This window comes from Tyto alba, unplaced genomic scaffold (assembly GCF_018691265.1).
Source record: "Tyto alba isolate M040663 unplaced genomic scaffold, T.alba_DEE_v4.0 Super-Scaffold_2, whole genome shotgun sequence".
Taxonomy (NCBI): domain Eukaryota; kingdom Metazoa; phylum Chordata; class Aves; order Strigiformes; family Tytonidae; genus Tyto; species Tyto alba.
The window spans coordinates 64997810-65016001 of record NW_024881282.1 but is presented as its reverse complement, the minus strand read 5'-3'; the positions used below and the strand labels follow the sequence as shown (position 1 = coordinate 65016001).

Genomic DNA, 18192 nt, shown 5'->3' with positions numbered 1-18192 from the left:
AAAAAGGTAAAACTGTATTTTTCATGTGAGCCTACAGAGGTTTGTTTAGCAGTTTGACTCTATGCCAAATAGCTCACTGCACCTCTAAAAAATTGCTTTACTCTAAAAAAGTAATCTGAAAGATCCCTGGACTGCAGTCAACTTAATATCACACATATCTGCATCTTCAAAGCATTCTCTTTGGCTCAGCATAGCAACATAAGCATAATTATTAGTGGTTATTTCAACCTTGAGGTAATTGGATGCCCCGCTACCCCACCCACTAAGCAAATAAATTGACTTTGATGTCCCTTTAATATGTCACAGAAGAGAAAAATAAAGGCCTTATATTTAGCGGTGTGAAAGAGATTATTCTAAAGATTAACATTTTCAAACGAATACCAGGTATTTGCAGTCCATTCTTTCAGTGCCTTGCTATATTTGAAATATAACATCTCTGATGACAGAGCCGACCTGTAAAGGCATTTCCGTACAAATAATGATATCTTTTTTATTGTAGCCAGTTATTCCAAAGATACCTACTGAGATGGACTTGATCATGGTGGCCATCTATGCTACAGTGATTAAACTCAAACAACATCTATGGAGTTATAGAAACAAGGAGTTACAATTCATTGGACACTGGTACATCATACTGCAGCTCCAGCTAAAGTTTAAAGGGAAGCAATACTAGTTGAGATTACTGCTCTGTATGTCAGAGTATTTATTTTTTTGCAGCACAGTTCCATTATCTCTAGCTGTAGCTTAGAGTATACCCTCATTCCACCCTAAACTCCATGTTCTGCTAGGCAGATGGTGAGCAGGAAAAAAACACTTTCCAGTGTACTTGTTCCTACCACCAATTCCAGGGCCATTCATGTCTGTGGAACTCACCTTGACAATTAGGTCCTTTGCTATTTAAATGGTAAGTAATGGAACTAAGGTGAATATATGAGGGAAAAATTCCTACATTATGAATCATTCTTAATACAGTAGGAAAACTTTAATGATTATTCAGGCAAAATATTACAGCAGATGCGATAATTCTAGAGTAAACCATTGATAGCAACACATGTGTTTTCACTGAAAATCAAACATGGCAATTCTTTTATTGTCTTAATCCATAAATTTTAATGTGTATGAGTAAGCGATGTTTCCATGTCAATCTTCTTTCACATACCTAGAGATGCTAGATACATTTTAAAGTTAAATAATGAAAAATGTACCTTGGTACCTTTTTCAGTCTGCATTCCCTTTGTTTATTCCTAAGATTACATGGATCATATGTAGTGTTGGAAAAAAATTATCAAAGGACTCAAATAAAGATCAATTTGCGAATTGTACCAATGACTTTGTACAGACATACATATGTACAGAGACATGTAAAAAATAGAAAACGCAGACGAAAATTTCAATTGATACATTTGAAAAAATATTTAGATTTTGAAAACATTAAGACATCTGGGTGCACAGCACATGTAAACCATTTTGTGGTGAAACAAGAAGTGATGAATTGCACATTCACTGATATCAGCTAGAGTATAACAGTCAGCTCTTTCCTTTTCATCATTATAGCTGATGCTTGAGCAATAGGCTTTGATTAAAAAAAAAGAAAAAACAAACATAAAAACCCAGTTCATGCCTTAAAAACATTTGTGTACAGAACGATAACATTAACAGCATGTGGATTTAAATGAGCTACAAAAAATATCTTAACAGAAGCAGAACTGTAACACACCTATCATGGATCATCTTAATACCAAAGACAGCTGGCTGCATTTTGATTCTACTAATACTAATGACATGATATTATATCCTTAAGCTTTAAGGTTGTGCAGCCCTGGAGTTCCAGACCCAAGAGTATATATTATATCATTTGCATACAACTATATTCCTTAGATAATCATATTGCTTAAAACCAAACTCTGACATTTTCAGTATTTATGCACAGCTCCTGACCCGCCTTTCATGTAAAGCTCCATGCTGGGGAAAACCTTGCATAGAAATACAGGGACATTTACTGTGAGCACAGAAGCAGCATATTATACAGAAATAGAGATAATCACACTGTCTCACTAAATGTAACATCATTGTCTAAATTAGGAGCTTTGTCAATATAGTGGAAGGTCCTCTAAATTAGATATGCCAGATCCTCTTTTTGAGGATTGTCTTATCATATAGGGAAGCCAAACTCCATATTGCATGACAATTTCCCATCATATATCTACACATCTTATCGGAAGGAGCAAGAATTCACAAAACTTTAGCTGGGTATACAGACTGTGTTGAGTTTAAGGATCTCTGGCAAATCCTAAATGTGGTGTCATAAATTTCTAGCTCTACTTTTATATAGGACAGCCTCTCTGTGTGCTTATTTGTTTATACCCTGATATTGCTTGTGACTTCCCTTCCCAAAGGTAGTAGAAACTAGTGGAAGATTATATATAACATTGTGAAGAGGGAAGTACGCCATGGAGCTCAGCAGATCCTTTGTTAGACTTGTACTTACCTGGTTCTGACTCCCTTCGCTAGTGCATGGTGGAAAAGAGTGGTGTCTTGATTGCCTGCTCCATGACTGGATTCAGAAAAATCCATAACTGGATAATTTGTAGGGAGAACAGTTTTATGGGGTGCCATTAATCCCCTCACCCAGCTGCTAAGCCTGGACCATGCTTGGTGTCCCATCAGGGCACCACAACTGTCAATGAGTGTGCTGCTAATGCTGTGGCAGGGGCTCAGAAGGCTGTTCCACCCTGTGGTGGTAAAGCCTCTGCCTGGGGTTTCACCCAGAGCAGCTCTGCAAACATCAGCCATGTAGTCGGGCTACAGCAGGAAGCTAGCGTTCAGAGAAGGTCTGGTACCTGCCAGGCTTTAGATGCGGGCAGGATATTCTCCTCCCACCACGTCACACACTTCTTCTGACAGATTAAAAAGCAGATCCCAAAGTTCTTATGTGTTCTAGGAAATGGGATTTTTCCTTCTGCTTGTGGTACTGGCTTCACACATTGGCAAATATTTTATTCAAAAACATAAAAGAAATGGCACTTCCATGCAGGGAGAATACTTGCTTGGCTTACAGGGCAAGGTAGACACTGAAGCACATATGTAAGCAGTCTTCCTGCATATGGCCACGCTCCTAAACTGGGACCATAAATAAGGTTATGTTAACATATTTACTATATTTACATGCTACATTGAGAGAGTTACAATTAGTCTAAAGTCTAAGTAATCTATCTCTATATTAGCTCTAGAACATGCAAAAAAATAGAGTAGACATCTGTTCCATCTAAGATAGAAAGAAGGGATGTGTTTTTACTAAAAACACTAAAGTTCAAAACTTGGCATCATCAGTAAAATGCTAATAGACTTTTTCAAATTGTATAAACCAAATGTTTAAATAGAAAAGGTTTAATATTGAAGGGGAACTCATCCACATAAAATAACTCTTTCAAATGGAATGTAGCCAGTTTCTAAATACATTCAAATAATACAGTGTCTCTATAAATAGAAAACTAGATAGTGCTGAAGAGCTAAAGCAGTCCTTTCCAAACCATTCAAGTGTATATATTTCTCTCTCTTTACTATCATTAATACACAGTTGCTTGAGCTACAGCTGTTCTAGCCTTTGGCAACAGTTCAAGTAACTTCCCCTCTTCTGTCCTTTACAGTTCTCCGTCTTCCATTTTGCCACTGCAGAGTTGCCAGGGCATATCTTGATTTCATCAAGTTTTAGGAAAAATGTCACATGTCCCAAACTCTGTTGGTGTGTGTGCAGCCAATCAAGGAAGCATGTCATGAATACACCATGGTCCTTCAATTGTCACTCAGGTAGTGGCACATCTGTAGTCCCAGCGCTATATCCAAGAGAGGCTATGTGCTGACAAGCTCCCTCTTACTTGCACAGAGCCTGCTGAGAAGGATTTCAGAATAAACTTGATTTATTGGACCTCGGACATGATACGGAGACTGAGAATTTGTTGCATAGTCCTGCAGTTGTGATGGCTTTCTTTGACTGCCAAAATACTTCCCCAGTGTATAGTGCCTTGATAACGTCATTGTTATGTGTGGATTTTCTTCAGAGGGATTGGATTTCACCACCTGCAAAATAAGTGACATATGTGAGTGCTTTCTGCCTGCACCTAGAAGAATACACAGCTGTGTGTACAGAAATGCTGAGACAGTTCTCCACAAAGCAGGTCCTGATACTCTTGCCTTCAGCTGCAAGTTGCTCACAAGCAGTATTTTAGTGGGCCAATTTGTTATGCTCATCCTAATTAAAGTGCAAGATCTTATTCACTTAAGCCTTGAAATCTAAATGTATAGGCCCATTATATTCAGTTGGTTGATTCTGTAATGCCTTTGTATATTAGACTCTGTTCTCTTCATCAGGAACAATTTATCTGAACAACAAAATTCATTAACAGCTTGTCAGTATATTTACCATGGGAAAAGCTAAACTCAGGACAGCCCTGACTTGCAGGAAGGTTAAATCCTGCTCTGATCCCAAGCACTTGAGGAACATATGCTGTGTCTCAGCTGTGAGCCCTGTGAGAATGTCTCACTCTCAGGTCTTGATGCAAACCTGGCCCAGCTCCATGTTGAGATGAAAACACTCATGTGTCATGTTTCTCCAAGAAGGGAGTTACGGTGTAATTTAACATCTCTTTCCCCAGGGCACGACACTAACATAACCACAAAATGGTTCAGTAACTTAGTGCAGGAGAATGCTCCACCTTGGCCCCCCAAATATGTATAGAGCTCTGGGGTTATTTTGCTCAATTTGTCTGAAATAAGCAAATACCCATGGGACTAATGAGAGAGGAGTGATTGTCAGGAACCAAATAAATTGGGAGGCGGGGCAGCGGTCTCCTGTGAGATGCTGAAGGTCTTGTCTTAGTGAACACACAGTCACTGATGAATAATGAAGCAACTTCAAGAGGGATGAAACTTCAGAACCTTGCACAGGTGCAGGACGGAGGACCCTGACCTAGGATTTGGCAAATCCAGAGAAAGAAAATGGGCCAAGTGGTTAGCTTATTTTTAAAGGAGTAAATATATGATGACTCGATAGCCCCAATGCACATCAATTTTCCTGCTTTATCAATCGCAGCAGACACTTGAAAAAGTAGACTTCATTTATTAATGCATATATTTATGCAGAAGCATAAATAAATAGCTTTTTAAAAATGTAATGTATTTTTGCTGTCACTAAACAATCAGAAACGATGTTCAGATGTAGTGAAGCTCGTAATAAATTAAACAACTCATACTAAATTAAACGTGAGTGAAGCAATAACATGTGCAAAGGCTTGAAAGACTGGGCAGAGAGGCTATGAGGGAGCTGGCTGAACTAAAAAAAGACCAGGAATTATCCATGTAGAAAATTAATATATCCTCTGATCAATTTGATACAGCTAAGACAAGGGCTGCTATTTGTTTTCATGCAATTACTACAGGTTCATTTTTCTAAATTAGTACCTTAGATCTTACGACTATTTCAAAACGACGCCACCTTGAACCAGTCACCCAAACCACAATCCTGTTAGGTATAATCTCCCAGGAATGCAATCTAATGTTCATCCAGCAGTCAGCCACTGATTAAGATCCCAAACTCCCTAGGTTTCTACTTTTTATGTTGTGATCATGATTTCATTTCCACTAAATTAGGAAATAAATCTGAATAAAAAAAATAGGTTCCCTAAAGGTCTTTATAACTTCTGGTCAATCTACTTCTCCCCAAACAGTTGTGACCAATAAGATAATTAAAAAATCAGGTTTACATGTGCGAATAGAACTAGAAGTATGTTTGGGCAGAAAGTCCCAGAGTTATGCAAGATTTTTTGTCCCAGAGTGATATAATCCCTTTGTGAGTCCAGATCCCTTGGCAATCTGAGCAAAGATTGTAGGGTCTACGGAACTGTGGACTTCTGTGCTATCAGTGACCTGAGGCCCTCTGAAGTGGGTTGGTGGGAACTCAAATAATTTATCAGGACAATCAAGGGAAATGGATTTCTCTTTGGCCAGCTAGTGAGAACTAAATGAGAACTGCTGAATGCATTTTAGTTCGTTTCTGACTGCACAGAAGGGCCAGCCCTCTGTTCCCGTATGGCTGTCCTTTAGCTCAGATGGCATTTACAGAGGAGTGCTGTCTTCTGTGAGTTTAGGAGGTCATTTTTTAAGAGAAAGAAAGTGAAAGTACAAAGCAGTGGATTTAATCCATCTCATCTGGTTTCATAAAACATGAAAAGTGCTGGGGTTTTATACAGTGTTCTTGGCTCCAACCTTGGAGGCAAAATGCCATTTTCCTAGCACAAACTGCTTCAGCACCTGATGAAAATCCACTTGCCAGGACGCAGAAATAAGCTGATGACAAAACTGTTAAAACTAATGAGGTATCAAAAGCATTCAAGGACTTTCTTTTTGCTTTCCTCAAGGATCAAGTCTGGTTTTTGGTGGCTGTTGGATTCTCCTGGGCACATCTATGCTTCTTTCAGGCACAGCAACCTCTCAAGACTCATAAACAACAGCTCTGCAAACCAAAATCTCCCCTGATCCTCCCCAGAAACACATACTCTCTGTTGAGATTCCTCTGGCAAAGAGGCAAGGCCAAATCTGCACATGAGCTCATACAAAATGATGGAGGAGTGCATGAAGAATGCTGATGACCAACCACGCCCTGCTGCCTTCCACCCAGTTCCATTAAATAATTCACTTTGAAGCTCTTCATTTCACCCAAAAGCTCTGTGGAAATGGCAAGCATCAGCAATGACCCACAAAGACACCAGCATCTGTGTTCTAGACAAAAAAGGGTCAATATAGCTGTCTGGGTGAAATGGAGGGAGCCCTTTAGTCCATGGGACTATTTATCCATCACATAAATATCTGCTCTGTGACTTACTCCCTCTTTTCCAGCTCCATCTGGACTGAGCTGTGTTTGTGCCTCTCTCATGTGCTGAACAGAGTAGATTAAAGGATTGGTTAACTAACCACGCCTTCTGTGTTTGGTCCCAAAGAAGGACAGAGGCCACAGTAATGGGCTGGAAACATGTAAACTGTTGAGAAGCCTGAGGTAGAAACTAGCTGGGAGGTTGACAGTCAGCATGTGAGGTCAGAGAGGTCTGATAATGCTTCCAAACCTGTGCTCAGTCCCAGTGAGCCTTATACTGGAGCAGAGTCACAACCAGTAGCAGTTGATTGTCTCCTCACTCTCTTTTGGGAATGCACTTGTTGTCTGGTAGACTGTCTCTGATATTATATCTCTGTCTGTGATATTTAAGGAGAAAAATCAAAGCCCTGTAGTTATTAATATTTTTATTCTGCTTTATGTAGAGGAGACTGCTGTGGCTGAGAGAATTAAATATAATCCACTGGTTATAAGAAAATAGTTAGGCTTGCTATGCTAGTCCTTGGACAGCAGACACCACAAGGACACTCCAGAGCCTGTGCTTGAATTTTACTATCATCACCACTGAATTTCAGTTTGTTTAGTTTAAACTACTCCTAAGATTAATTAGCCATGGTATATTTTGTTTTCCAGTGTATACCGTGTGTGTCTGATGAAGGAAACCTTATTTTTAGATATTTGCTTTTTTTAGATCTTTAAGGAAAATATATCATAGGTGTCCTGACATTTCTTCATAGCAAAAACTAGTGCTTCCACCTCGTTCCTGGTGTCACAGCCCACCTTTATACCTGTGAAGCTCTACAGAGCTTCTGTGCTAACCCTACATACATCCAGGTCCTGGGAACAAGATCGGACAAGAGCGAGGCTTACAGAAAAATAAGCATGACTTGGCAAAATAAGCAAACATGGTTTATCCTTCTCTTGAGAGATTCAGAAAAAATTTGGTGGTCTCTCTTATTTGAAGTAATTTGTTTTGACAGAAGACAAATTCTTCAATTCATGTTGGAAAAATGTTAGGATTTCACTTGTGTAGGTGATTGTCCTTTTTAATATTTATGCACTTTCGATAACTCTAATAAAAAAAGGTCTAGGATTTTCTCAGTAAGAATTAACTTGTGGAGTTCTGTCTTCTAAATGACACATCAAATTACTCATGTCATTATTCTAGTCAGTAACCAAACGCCTGAGATTTCTTCCAACTAGTAGATTCTTAGTGGCTCAAAGCCCCCAGCTGACTGTGAAACACCATAAATTCATTAACTCTTGGTTTCAAAGGGACATCTTTCATGGCATTATTTTTTTCCTCCAGTTTTAACTTTTCAGTAACAATTTATTCTCATTCTGTATTTCATTCTGTGAAAGAACTTGTACCTGTCATCTATCTTTTGATCACTTAGAGGAAATGCAATCTTCCTGAAAGATATAACAGTTCAAGTTTTATGGTCCTAAATAGATTTCAGTGGAATTAATTGTGGTAGTTTCCTAGTATTTTGTTAAACAGACAACCCAGATTCCATTTGTAAGAATGAAAAACCTTGTAGCATCACAGGCAATTTCTTACTGTGCTATACATAACCTTATCTATAGAGGTACCAGAGGTTTCTCTCTCCTTATATCCAGCAACAAATTGAGGCATAGGTTTACTGATGATGTCTGAGTGCACTATTCCAGTTTTCACTGAAGAAATATTTTTTACTGGGAATCAGGAGCTAAACACCTGGAAATGTATGTGCCTCCTTTATTCCTCAAAGCTTTTTCTGGTTCCCAAAGGGAATAATATAATATTTATGGGTCTTATTTAGGGCAATGAATGAGGTGTTTGGACTCTCAACAGTCTCACCACTCATAACAGAAACCTGGGAATTGGCCTTTTATACCAACAAGTTGGTGTCATGGGTATGAGGAAGGACTTGTTTGGAAGCTACAGGAATAGTCTGGTGGCCTTGGTGACAGTTCTTTAACTATCATATGGAAAATTATTGTCATCAGCCTTATGGCAGAGGGTATCTGCTCATTTGACTACTCAAAAATTATATTTTCTGTTTTCATTCAGGCTTGTCTGAATTAAACCAGGGGTGCACTTCTTCATTTGCTGTACAAAAGGTACAAGAAATCCAAAACTAAAACGGATCCCTCCTTTGCTGTTGGGGAAGAGCACTCACTATAAAAAGTCATGCCACATACTCAAAATACATCTTAAAGGAAACCAGAAAAACTTTAAATATCTTGTTTTTCAAACTTTACTTTCACTGGTTTGGCAGCCTCTGGGCTGAGTTTGTGCCTAGATATAATAATGTGTTTGCTTATTCATTTTTTATTTAATCCATGGACTCCTGTTGTTTGTAATACATTTTGAAGATTCCTTGCCAAGATTTGAATGAACAGAAGAGTATGTTCTCTATTGCCCTACTCATATATTTTACCATGTCCCTGTTTCACCAGACCAGGAGTTATAAAACAGAAGACAGAATTTCTATAGATTTCAGTCAGTCAAAAAAAAAAAAAGCAGAACTATGGGTGTGAGTGAGAACAAGTGACTTAATACTTCTGTTTGTATAGTCAGTCACTAAACTGTGCCAGATAACTCTTTCTCAGACATATGAAAACAGATATATAGAAGTAAGAACGGTCTTTCAAATTTAAGCTCCTTTTTAAATGTACCTATGGTTTGATGGGAGTCTGCTGAGCTGCTCGGTTAGGAGGGCTTCAGACAAAAACCTGTGAGACCGAGGTATGGCACAAAGTTAAACTGAGTCCATGCAGAAGCAGTAGGGATATATAACGCATCACAAATAAAATAAGAACATGGAAACCATGCAACATCCTTTTATATGGGTTACCTTTGCAGAAAAGCATGCTTGTTTTTATTTCAGGTAATCGCCATGGCAGCAGTTCAGCCCATCCCTGGGCGGCACGGAGCTCTGAGTGGTTTTTATTCAGGCCTAACCTTGAGTCATGGATGTGAACCTCGTTGCATACCTTTTTGTTTCTAATCACCTGACAGTTAAAATCTCTCTTAAATACCTGAGAATATAAGCATAAACAATTACCTCATGGAAATGGCAGCCGCACTTCCCTTGCAGGAATTCTTTGTAACGTCCCATGGTGATGACAAAGGTGTCAACAACTTCATAGCCGAAATTTTTTGCTGTATCCAGAATAATCAAGTTTTCATTCCACAAGTTTTGCACTTCTGCCTGCATTCCAGATAAAATATTGCAATGTCTTGTCAGAAGGACTGTTTAAAAGTTATTGTATTTTGCCATGGAAATTAATAGCAAAACTGCATTTTCAATAAAGAAATTATACTCCAGACATGAATTACTGTAAGTTCACTCCTGAAAATAACTATTACTTCAGGACTGTTGTAGATTTTTGCAGAAATTATTACTTTTCAGTAGTTGTGCAGCTTCCTTCATTGGAAGACCTCAATGTTGTTTAAAATATAATTACTGGGTAACTGTTTTTAATATATATTTAGCTAATATGAGGTGTAATTCAGAAAAAAATCCTATTATAAAGTTGCCTGTAACAAATGGTGAAATTGGTCCTGTAAAGAATAATTCAGCTTCACATCAAAGTCATTGAGGCTTTTGCTTAAAAAAAAAAAGAGTATAGGATCATGGGTATTTTAGAAATGCTTATACTGAAGAACAGATTATTATTTCTCAACATACTGCAGTAAGGCCAGGAATAGAAAAAAAAAGGTTAGCCATAAATTTGGCAAGGCAGTGGATTTGACACTGCAGACAGAAGGGCTTTGAGAGTAGCTGGGCTAATCCAGAAGTCCAGAGCACCCAAACCACATGAGTAATTTAGCATATGATTCCAATATAGAATGGGAAAAGAACGTTGGTTACACACTGTAGTTGATTTCTGGAGTTTTATAAATTTACTGGATGAGAAACAGAAAAGGGTTGTCCTGTGAAGCCTTTCTTTCTATCCTTGCCTCACTGACCTTTGACCAAAGTTCTGTTTCTTTCTCCTAGGACCGAATTCTGCTGAAAGCTATGGCAGGAGCTATGACAACATTTTTTTCAAGTCGATGCCAACAATTTCGCTACCATATCCTAATGTGGTCATCCAAATAAATTAAGGAAATGGTTGAAATTAGTAAAAAGACATTGAGCAGAGACAAGGCAGATAGTACTAACTTAAACAGTAAGAACAGGCAAAATCTGACAGGGCAGTCTCCGCAGCAAAATGAAGGGTGAGAGTAGAAGTAAGTTACAAACTGAATACAGCAGTCTGTTATGTTTTCAAGGAGATGTGGGCACCAGTCCCCAGTGTGATAGGAGTGCTGTACATAAACTATGAAAGCTAATAATTTTTACTTTTCAACACCTGTAAACAGCTGGAGTGTTACACACAGTGCTGGTAGGCATCATTTACTCCGTTCTGCCCTCCAGCACTTCTCAGTACCATCTCATTCACAAATTTTATGCATCCAAAAGAGAACCACTGTCCAAATTGTAAATAAAAATATTGAATTGAATGAGTTACACAGCACATTGAAATGAGCCCATCTTTAACTCTGAGAGTCTTGGATATGATTTAAACTGATTGTAACATTGATTAACGTACAAATAACAGGCTAGATTCACTGGTACATTCCAGCTGCTCTGTAATGTTCTGGCTTCGTAGGTTGGTTAAGATAGATTTATAGAGAGCTGTGCAATGCAGCCAGATCAGTGAATCTGATCTAGAAGTAACCATGGAGGAAGCCTGGGGAGGACCCGTGCCTTACATGGTATGAGGAGCAATCTGCCTATCCCCAGCTCAATTTCTCAACTTTGGCAGCAGGCTTAATATTGGAGATTCTTCTGGTTCTTGGGAAGGCTGACTGAGCACAATGTCTCGCATGATGCTCTGATTGTGGCAGAATCCATGAAATAAGTCAAATTGGTTTGAATCTGTATTAGCAAGCAACATGGGCAAATACAAACGTTAATCTTTCTCTGATCCACTTAAAGCTTGCTCAGCAGAGGTTGCAACATATTTGACCAGACAGCGAAATTGTTGCTGAAATGACAAGTCTTCCATGAAAATGCACTCTAAATGTACTGTAGCTTACCTGTGATAGTGAATGTATTCCATCCACTGGGAGGTGAAAGCCCATACCTATGGACTTGATAATTACCAGAATATTTGATAGATTTTCCCTGTTTGATAAATAAATAAAAAAAAAAGGATACACAACTTACTTAACAGACACATCAAAAGGCACGGTATTTTTATTTTTTCAGTCACTTAAGTGCACACCCATGAGAAAACAAAGGAAATGTTTGCAATTAAAATTTTTTTGTTAAGTTGTTCCTCATAATTTATCATATCAAGACTTGGAATAACACCAAGTACATAATATTACCTGTTCAGCACCTTATGGATAATTTGCAGGTGATTGGAATTAAGCCACTGAACGCCACCTACAATTAATACAGTCTGGTCTGTGTTTTCCAGGGGACGTGATCTGAAACCCAGAAAAGAAAAACAACATATGTTTCCTTAAAACAGATGGCAAACATTTGAACTGCATTGCATTGCATTTCAGTGAACTGTATCTGTCATCTTGATCAGAGACCTGATGTCATTTTCTACTATTTTCCAACCGCACAATACAGTCTGCACACATTATGTTTAATTGTTTACTGACTTTAATTGTAAAATATGTTCAACACATTTGTAAATAGAACGAGAACACAAACAAGCCACAATAGAGTTTGTACGGTACCTCTGCAGCAGTTGTTCTAGTGCTTTTTCAAAAGTCGGTCTCTGGTTTGTTTTCATCCAAAACTGGGGGTAGTAGGAGTAACTGATAAATGTTTTCCCCTCATTGATATTATGATAACATTTAACATCATGAGTCTTTTGCCATTCCTGAAGTGTCTTATTCACTCTTTCTATTAGGTAGTACATCATCCCTCTGTTAGTTGAGTCACCTATAAAAAGAATCTTTGAATGGAAAAAAAGATGTGACTGACTTAGAAGTTGTACACTCCAAAACCCCAAAGCTAAGAAAAGAATACAACTGGTCTGGAGTTTTTGAACCCTTCTCATAATGTTCAAGAAATATCTCTGTGAGCTGCTAGTTCTCCAGTCTTTGCATCTCAACACTAAAGTTCTCCTTTAGCAAAATCTGTGTGGTCGGATTAACAAAAGCTACATTATGTTTTTCAAAGATGAAAAGTACAGGTTATAGATGCCTATAGCTGCACAATTAGCTCTCCATTTTTAATCTTTGTTGATAATTTCTTTTGCTTAAGTTTATATTTACTTCCAATTGCTAGTACAGAGTCTCTCGTGATTGCTTGCAGCTTCCTGCTTTCGTTCCTTCAGTTTTTCATGTGGTTTGTTCCTACACAGCACATCCTGGTTAACGTCTGTCTTCCATAAATGTGATTAATTAGAATTTACACCAAAGTAACACATATACACACATCAATGGATGCAGCTGCTGCCTTATTTGTAGAGAGACGGTCTTTCTGCAGTTTCACAGGGTGAAAAAAAAAGGGGGTTATTTTGGTGGAAGATAATCTGAATGCTCTGAACTTGCAAATGAATGAAGAAGTCAAATTTGGGCTTGCTCCTACTCATTCTCTAGACTCCCCTGACAAAACATCTCTGTATGTGGAGACCAGAACTTAACGTGTGGGTTTTTTAAATGTAATTGCCCTATTTTTAGTGGATAGGTCTAGCATTTCCTCCTGCTGAAGGGAACATGTAGACGACAAGAGTTTAGCAGGGAAGAGAACCCAGATTCACTGTGGCTTGCCAATGAAACTGTGTGTGTAATCAATTATTACCACAGTCACCTCAGCCAGGAATCCACATAGAGGAGCACAAATGTAAAATTGGGAGTCAGAAACCTCATAGAGCCATAACACAATAACAGCCCTGTTCTCTGTGCAGCAGTATGCAACTTCTTCTACCTTCTCTGGCACTCAGGGTAGTTGGCACCCTGTAAGTTGTGTTTCTGTTGTTTGTTTGTTTGTTGTTTTTGTTTTTGTTTTTAATTTGATTTCAGATTTGATGTTTTACCACCTTGAATGTTTGGTTATGCAAAAAAAAAATTCAGACTGTACAAATTTATATGTTTAAGAATACATTTCCAAAGCTTCTCTTAGAGATTTTATGTGGTGAAAGCATCTTGGACTTCTCTCATCTAATATATCTCTATTTCCTTCAGGAATGTCACAGTTTTAGGAACTGATTCAGTTCCCGCTATGAACCTATTGTCATTAAAAGTAAGACACAACAGTGCACCAATGATGGTTCCCACAGAACAGAAGCAATTTCAGATTAACATACCCTGATCTGGTGGCAGGGGCAACAATGGGCATGACAATGACTTGAACTTCCCCTGCTTTGCCCATCATGGGCTGCAGAGAAGCTCTTGATAGATTACGTCTGGTAGCAAACAAATTAAAATGAGCACTGAGCACACAGAGGCTCTTTCACCTCCTGTCCTGGACCTCTCAAAGCTGCTTCATAGAGTAAATTTTTAAACAGCTGCTGTTCATGTTTGTACTGCACAAGCACTTCTCTTACATGCAAGGGGATTTCCAACTTTTTACATCATGTCAGAATAAAGCTCTTTAAACTAAGCATAACATGACTCACATAAATCAAGGATCCTTGGATCTTTGGAAGGACTGGTTGGATATTCTCTTTTTCCCTCTCTGACAGACTCAAACATGCACATAATTATTTACAATTAGGAAGACAGTCCATGCTTACAATATGTCCTAATTCTAAAGTAGGTTAATTTGAGGTTTTAAGCAACAATTCTTTTAACTTGCAAAATCTCTTAATCTCTCCAGTCTGTCTATATCCATGTCTCTTTAATCTCTATTTCGTAAATCCATCATTGTAGTATCTAGATGCATATCTATTTAAAAAGCAGTTCTCAGATATTAAAAGGCAAGGATATTATTAACTTGCAATGTGGGTGAGAACATTTCTGTAAAAATACAACACATTATTAACAGAATAACAAACAGGCTCTACCAGGTTGCACACATAGAGCTGTTGGTAGAACATGCTAGATTGTTTCTCTTCTAATAGCATATGATACCATTTTGTTATCACTGCACGTGGGGATTTCTAATTGCAGCGGAGCATATTCAGATATTAATTATACTCATTTGGGAGATGTGGCATTTTTATCTCACTCTTCATTCTACTGTGACCAAGATTCTGATAGATATTTTCTCCTTCTAACTGTATTTGGTCTAATCTCATCTACCACTGATTTCAAATAGAGAACAACACACTTCATGGAAAAAAAAAGAGAGAAGATCCATGACCAAGGCCAATGAACATGATGTGCAGATGTCTTGTTTTGCCAACATTGTGCATTCTCTAGAAATTTAAGTGTGAAATGTCACTCTAGATATTTCCAAAGTCTCAAACATTGCAGAGAACCAAAGACTGAGATCGACTCATCAGTCTCCCATTTTTTTTTGTTATGTCAAAATTAGAGGAAAACATCCACCCCACCTCCCCAGTTTGCAGTATTAAATACTTTAACATTGTAGGGATTTACAATTTCTACACCTACATATGAACACACACATAAGCAGTGGATCCATGAATGAGTTTTCAAGTCTTTCCTGGGGTGCCTAGCTGGCCACAGCTGCAGGTGGGAGGGGACTTTGTGCAGTTGTTTAGAAAACCAGTACCAGGAGAGACAGTTAGGTATGATCACTTCTTAAAGTGGCAGTTCTCATCCATAAATTCCATGATGCTGGGCACCATATGAAAATATGAGGTAGGCCTTAGAACAGTATTATTGTCCTGATGTTCTGAGAATGTGAAGGGGGTGACTGGGGTCAGAGCTGACTCTTTTAGAGCAGTCAGTATAACTGGATGAAGCAGATAACTGCTAGGGCCTAGACATACTTTTTCAAATATTATTACAAAACTGATGAGATTGCACATAGCCCATCTCTGAAGGAGTAAGTTCTGAGTCTCAAAACATCTCCATTCTCACCTTGAGCTTGTTATGAGGAGGTAAAGCAGAAGGTCAAGAAATTAGATCAGACAGCTAATGCTATTGAGCATCTGAGTGTCCATCTGGGAATGTATACTTATTCCTACGAGAAGGTGTGGCTGAGCAGGATGAGTCAGGAATGACAGAGATGGCAACATCACATTGTTGAGGAATACAGGTTGTTTCACTAGAGAAATTAACCTGAACACTCAGAAACAGGTCTGCTAAGAGAATAGTCAAGACTTGATGTAAGTGGGGAAGAGAGAATGAGCCAAAGTGGAATTGTGGTTATACAGAGAGCCAGATCAGAAGTGTAGGCCACCTTCAAAGATGTCATCCAATTATAGCAACCATATTAGCTTTCAGTCAAGAAGTCTTTGACAGTTCAAATAGGTATAAGTTATATCAGGACTGTATAACTGGAATCAAGCAAATCTGTTTAGCTTTGGCTACGTCTTTTGCAGTGAAATCACAGCATTGTTGAAAGATATGTCATTACAACTAGGACTTCAGCATGTGAAACTTATAGTCCATGCCCTCTAGCCCTAATGGAGAGCTCTGAAGGCTGTTTGCAGTCATCACGGAAGGGTATCAGCAGTCTTGCTCTGTAGACTGTGTGTGTTGGGATTTTGAAGGGAATGCTCTTCCGTAAGTCCAGAGAATATCTCAGACAGAAAGACAGGTGTGTATTCCTTATAATCCAATGCATCCCAGGCTAGTGAGTGCATAGCACATCACCAGCAAATCTGCACACACAGAGCATCCATTCATTAAGACCTTGTCTGTATCCAACAATCTGCTTCTAATTATTAGTTCAACCATGCTGTAAGATGTGTAAATCCTGGAAAAATAAACAAATTCTTCTTTTTCTTCTCCCTAAAAAAATATCAAAGTGGAAGAAGAGGACATTTGTAGATAATCCCACCTGCTTCTCAAAATGCCCTTGTGCAGAGCTGGCCAAGCACATTTTGTTGTGGCATGCAGGCCATCAGAAAGAATCTTTCAAAGTCCAACTTTTGCAAGTCAGCTTCATTTTCAGCAAGTGCTTGGAAGACTCAAAGACTAAAATAAGTGGTGTTTAGATCGAGGAAGAAAACTTATGTCCTTCAATGAAACCAAGAGCTTCAATGAACTAGAATAATCATTCAGTGTAATTGAATATGTGGTAGCTGTGGCCACATTTATTTCTATACAGTTACATGAACTTACTGTAGTTGTATGTCCCATGTGGTATTTAATATGATTTGGACCAAGTGATCTAGAGATGATTCTGTATCTAGCTCTATGACAATAATGAGCAAAATGATGCCTCAGGTGTTTAGAATATACCATATCTCATTTTCCTTATAGTCTGGCACAAGTCTTAGTCATGTACTGTTCAGGTCAAAGGGGCATTTGTCTGCAGGATGACTAAAGGATCAGACATACATAAGGTTATAATTTTACCAGACAAAGAACAACACTTTCACTCAGACAGATGTTTTCAGTGTCTTCTGTTGCAAACGTTTTGTGTGAAAAATTCCATTATAGCTTAAAGGCTTTCAAGGATTGTGTAAGCATAGTGGAATTCACTTCTTAACCAGACCTATCATTATAAATTAACCACACTTAGGAAATTTAAACACCTGTAAGTCCAAAACACTACTTAGCTCTAAAATATTATTAAGAAATTATAAGTTAAAATTCCTGTTTTAACAGCTGAATTTTAAGTACTTCAGCAAATATTGCCTTTTCATATTTCCTGTTCTTAATTACACATGACTCAATGGTACTTTATTATAAGACTAAGCTCAGTAGTTTTTCTCAATGATAAACAAAATACATATTCCCCCTACTATTGAGGCCAGCTTTCTATACACTGCTAATTGAATAAATAATTACCTGTTAGAACCCCTTTTCCTTCACCCATTTTTTAAAGTTCTTGTACAAAAATCAAAGCATCATGTCTTAATAGAACTGTATAAATCTTACAGCAAAAGCTCATTAAGCACAGTTACAGAGGATTTTGTTGAGGCAATATAATGCAGATAAAATATTTTTATCATGATTGCTTATTTCTTTGATTCAATTAGGACATAGATGTGGAGTTCCCCAAGAACAACATAGCCTGCATCTTCTTACCCTTAGCTGGAGTTTAAAATGGAGAAGAAAAAAGACTGCAGATATTAAAAGTAGACTGAATGAAAATCTACTCATCCAGAAAACCTTAGCCTTAACACTTCAAAATTTTCCTGTTTACTGTGTCTGAAACACAAACATATGACTGACTAGTCTTGCTAATACATCATAAAGCAAAATAAGGCCTCATGAACTATTT

The 18192-nt window shown here is 38.1% G+C and overlaps 1 protein-coding gene across 1 annotated transcript in view; it reads right to left on the bottom strand.

Annotated features, from left to right (window-relative positions):
• Window positions 1-963: 963 nt before the first annotated feature.
• The window catches only part of CPED1 (cadherin like and PC-esterase domain containing 1), a 153846-nt gene continuing 136617 nt past the window's right edge, over window positions 964-18192 (bottom strand). The window contains exons 19-23 of the mRNA XM_033011526.2: window positions 12615-12835; window positions 12252-12353; window positions 11958-12045; window positions 9934-10080; window positions 964-4077 (exon numbers count right to left, since the gene is read on the bottom strand). Coding sequence (XP_032867417.2) covers window positions 3850-4077; window positions 9934-10080; window positions 11958-12045; window positions 12252-12353; window positions 12615-12835 — 786 coding nt within the window. The 3' untranslated portion in view covers window positions 964-3849. The remainder of the gene's footprint in view (window positions 4078-9933; window positions 10081-11957; window positions 12046-12251; window positions 12354-12614; window positions 12836-18192) is intronic.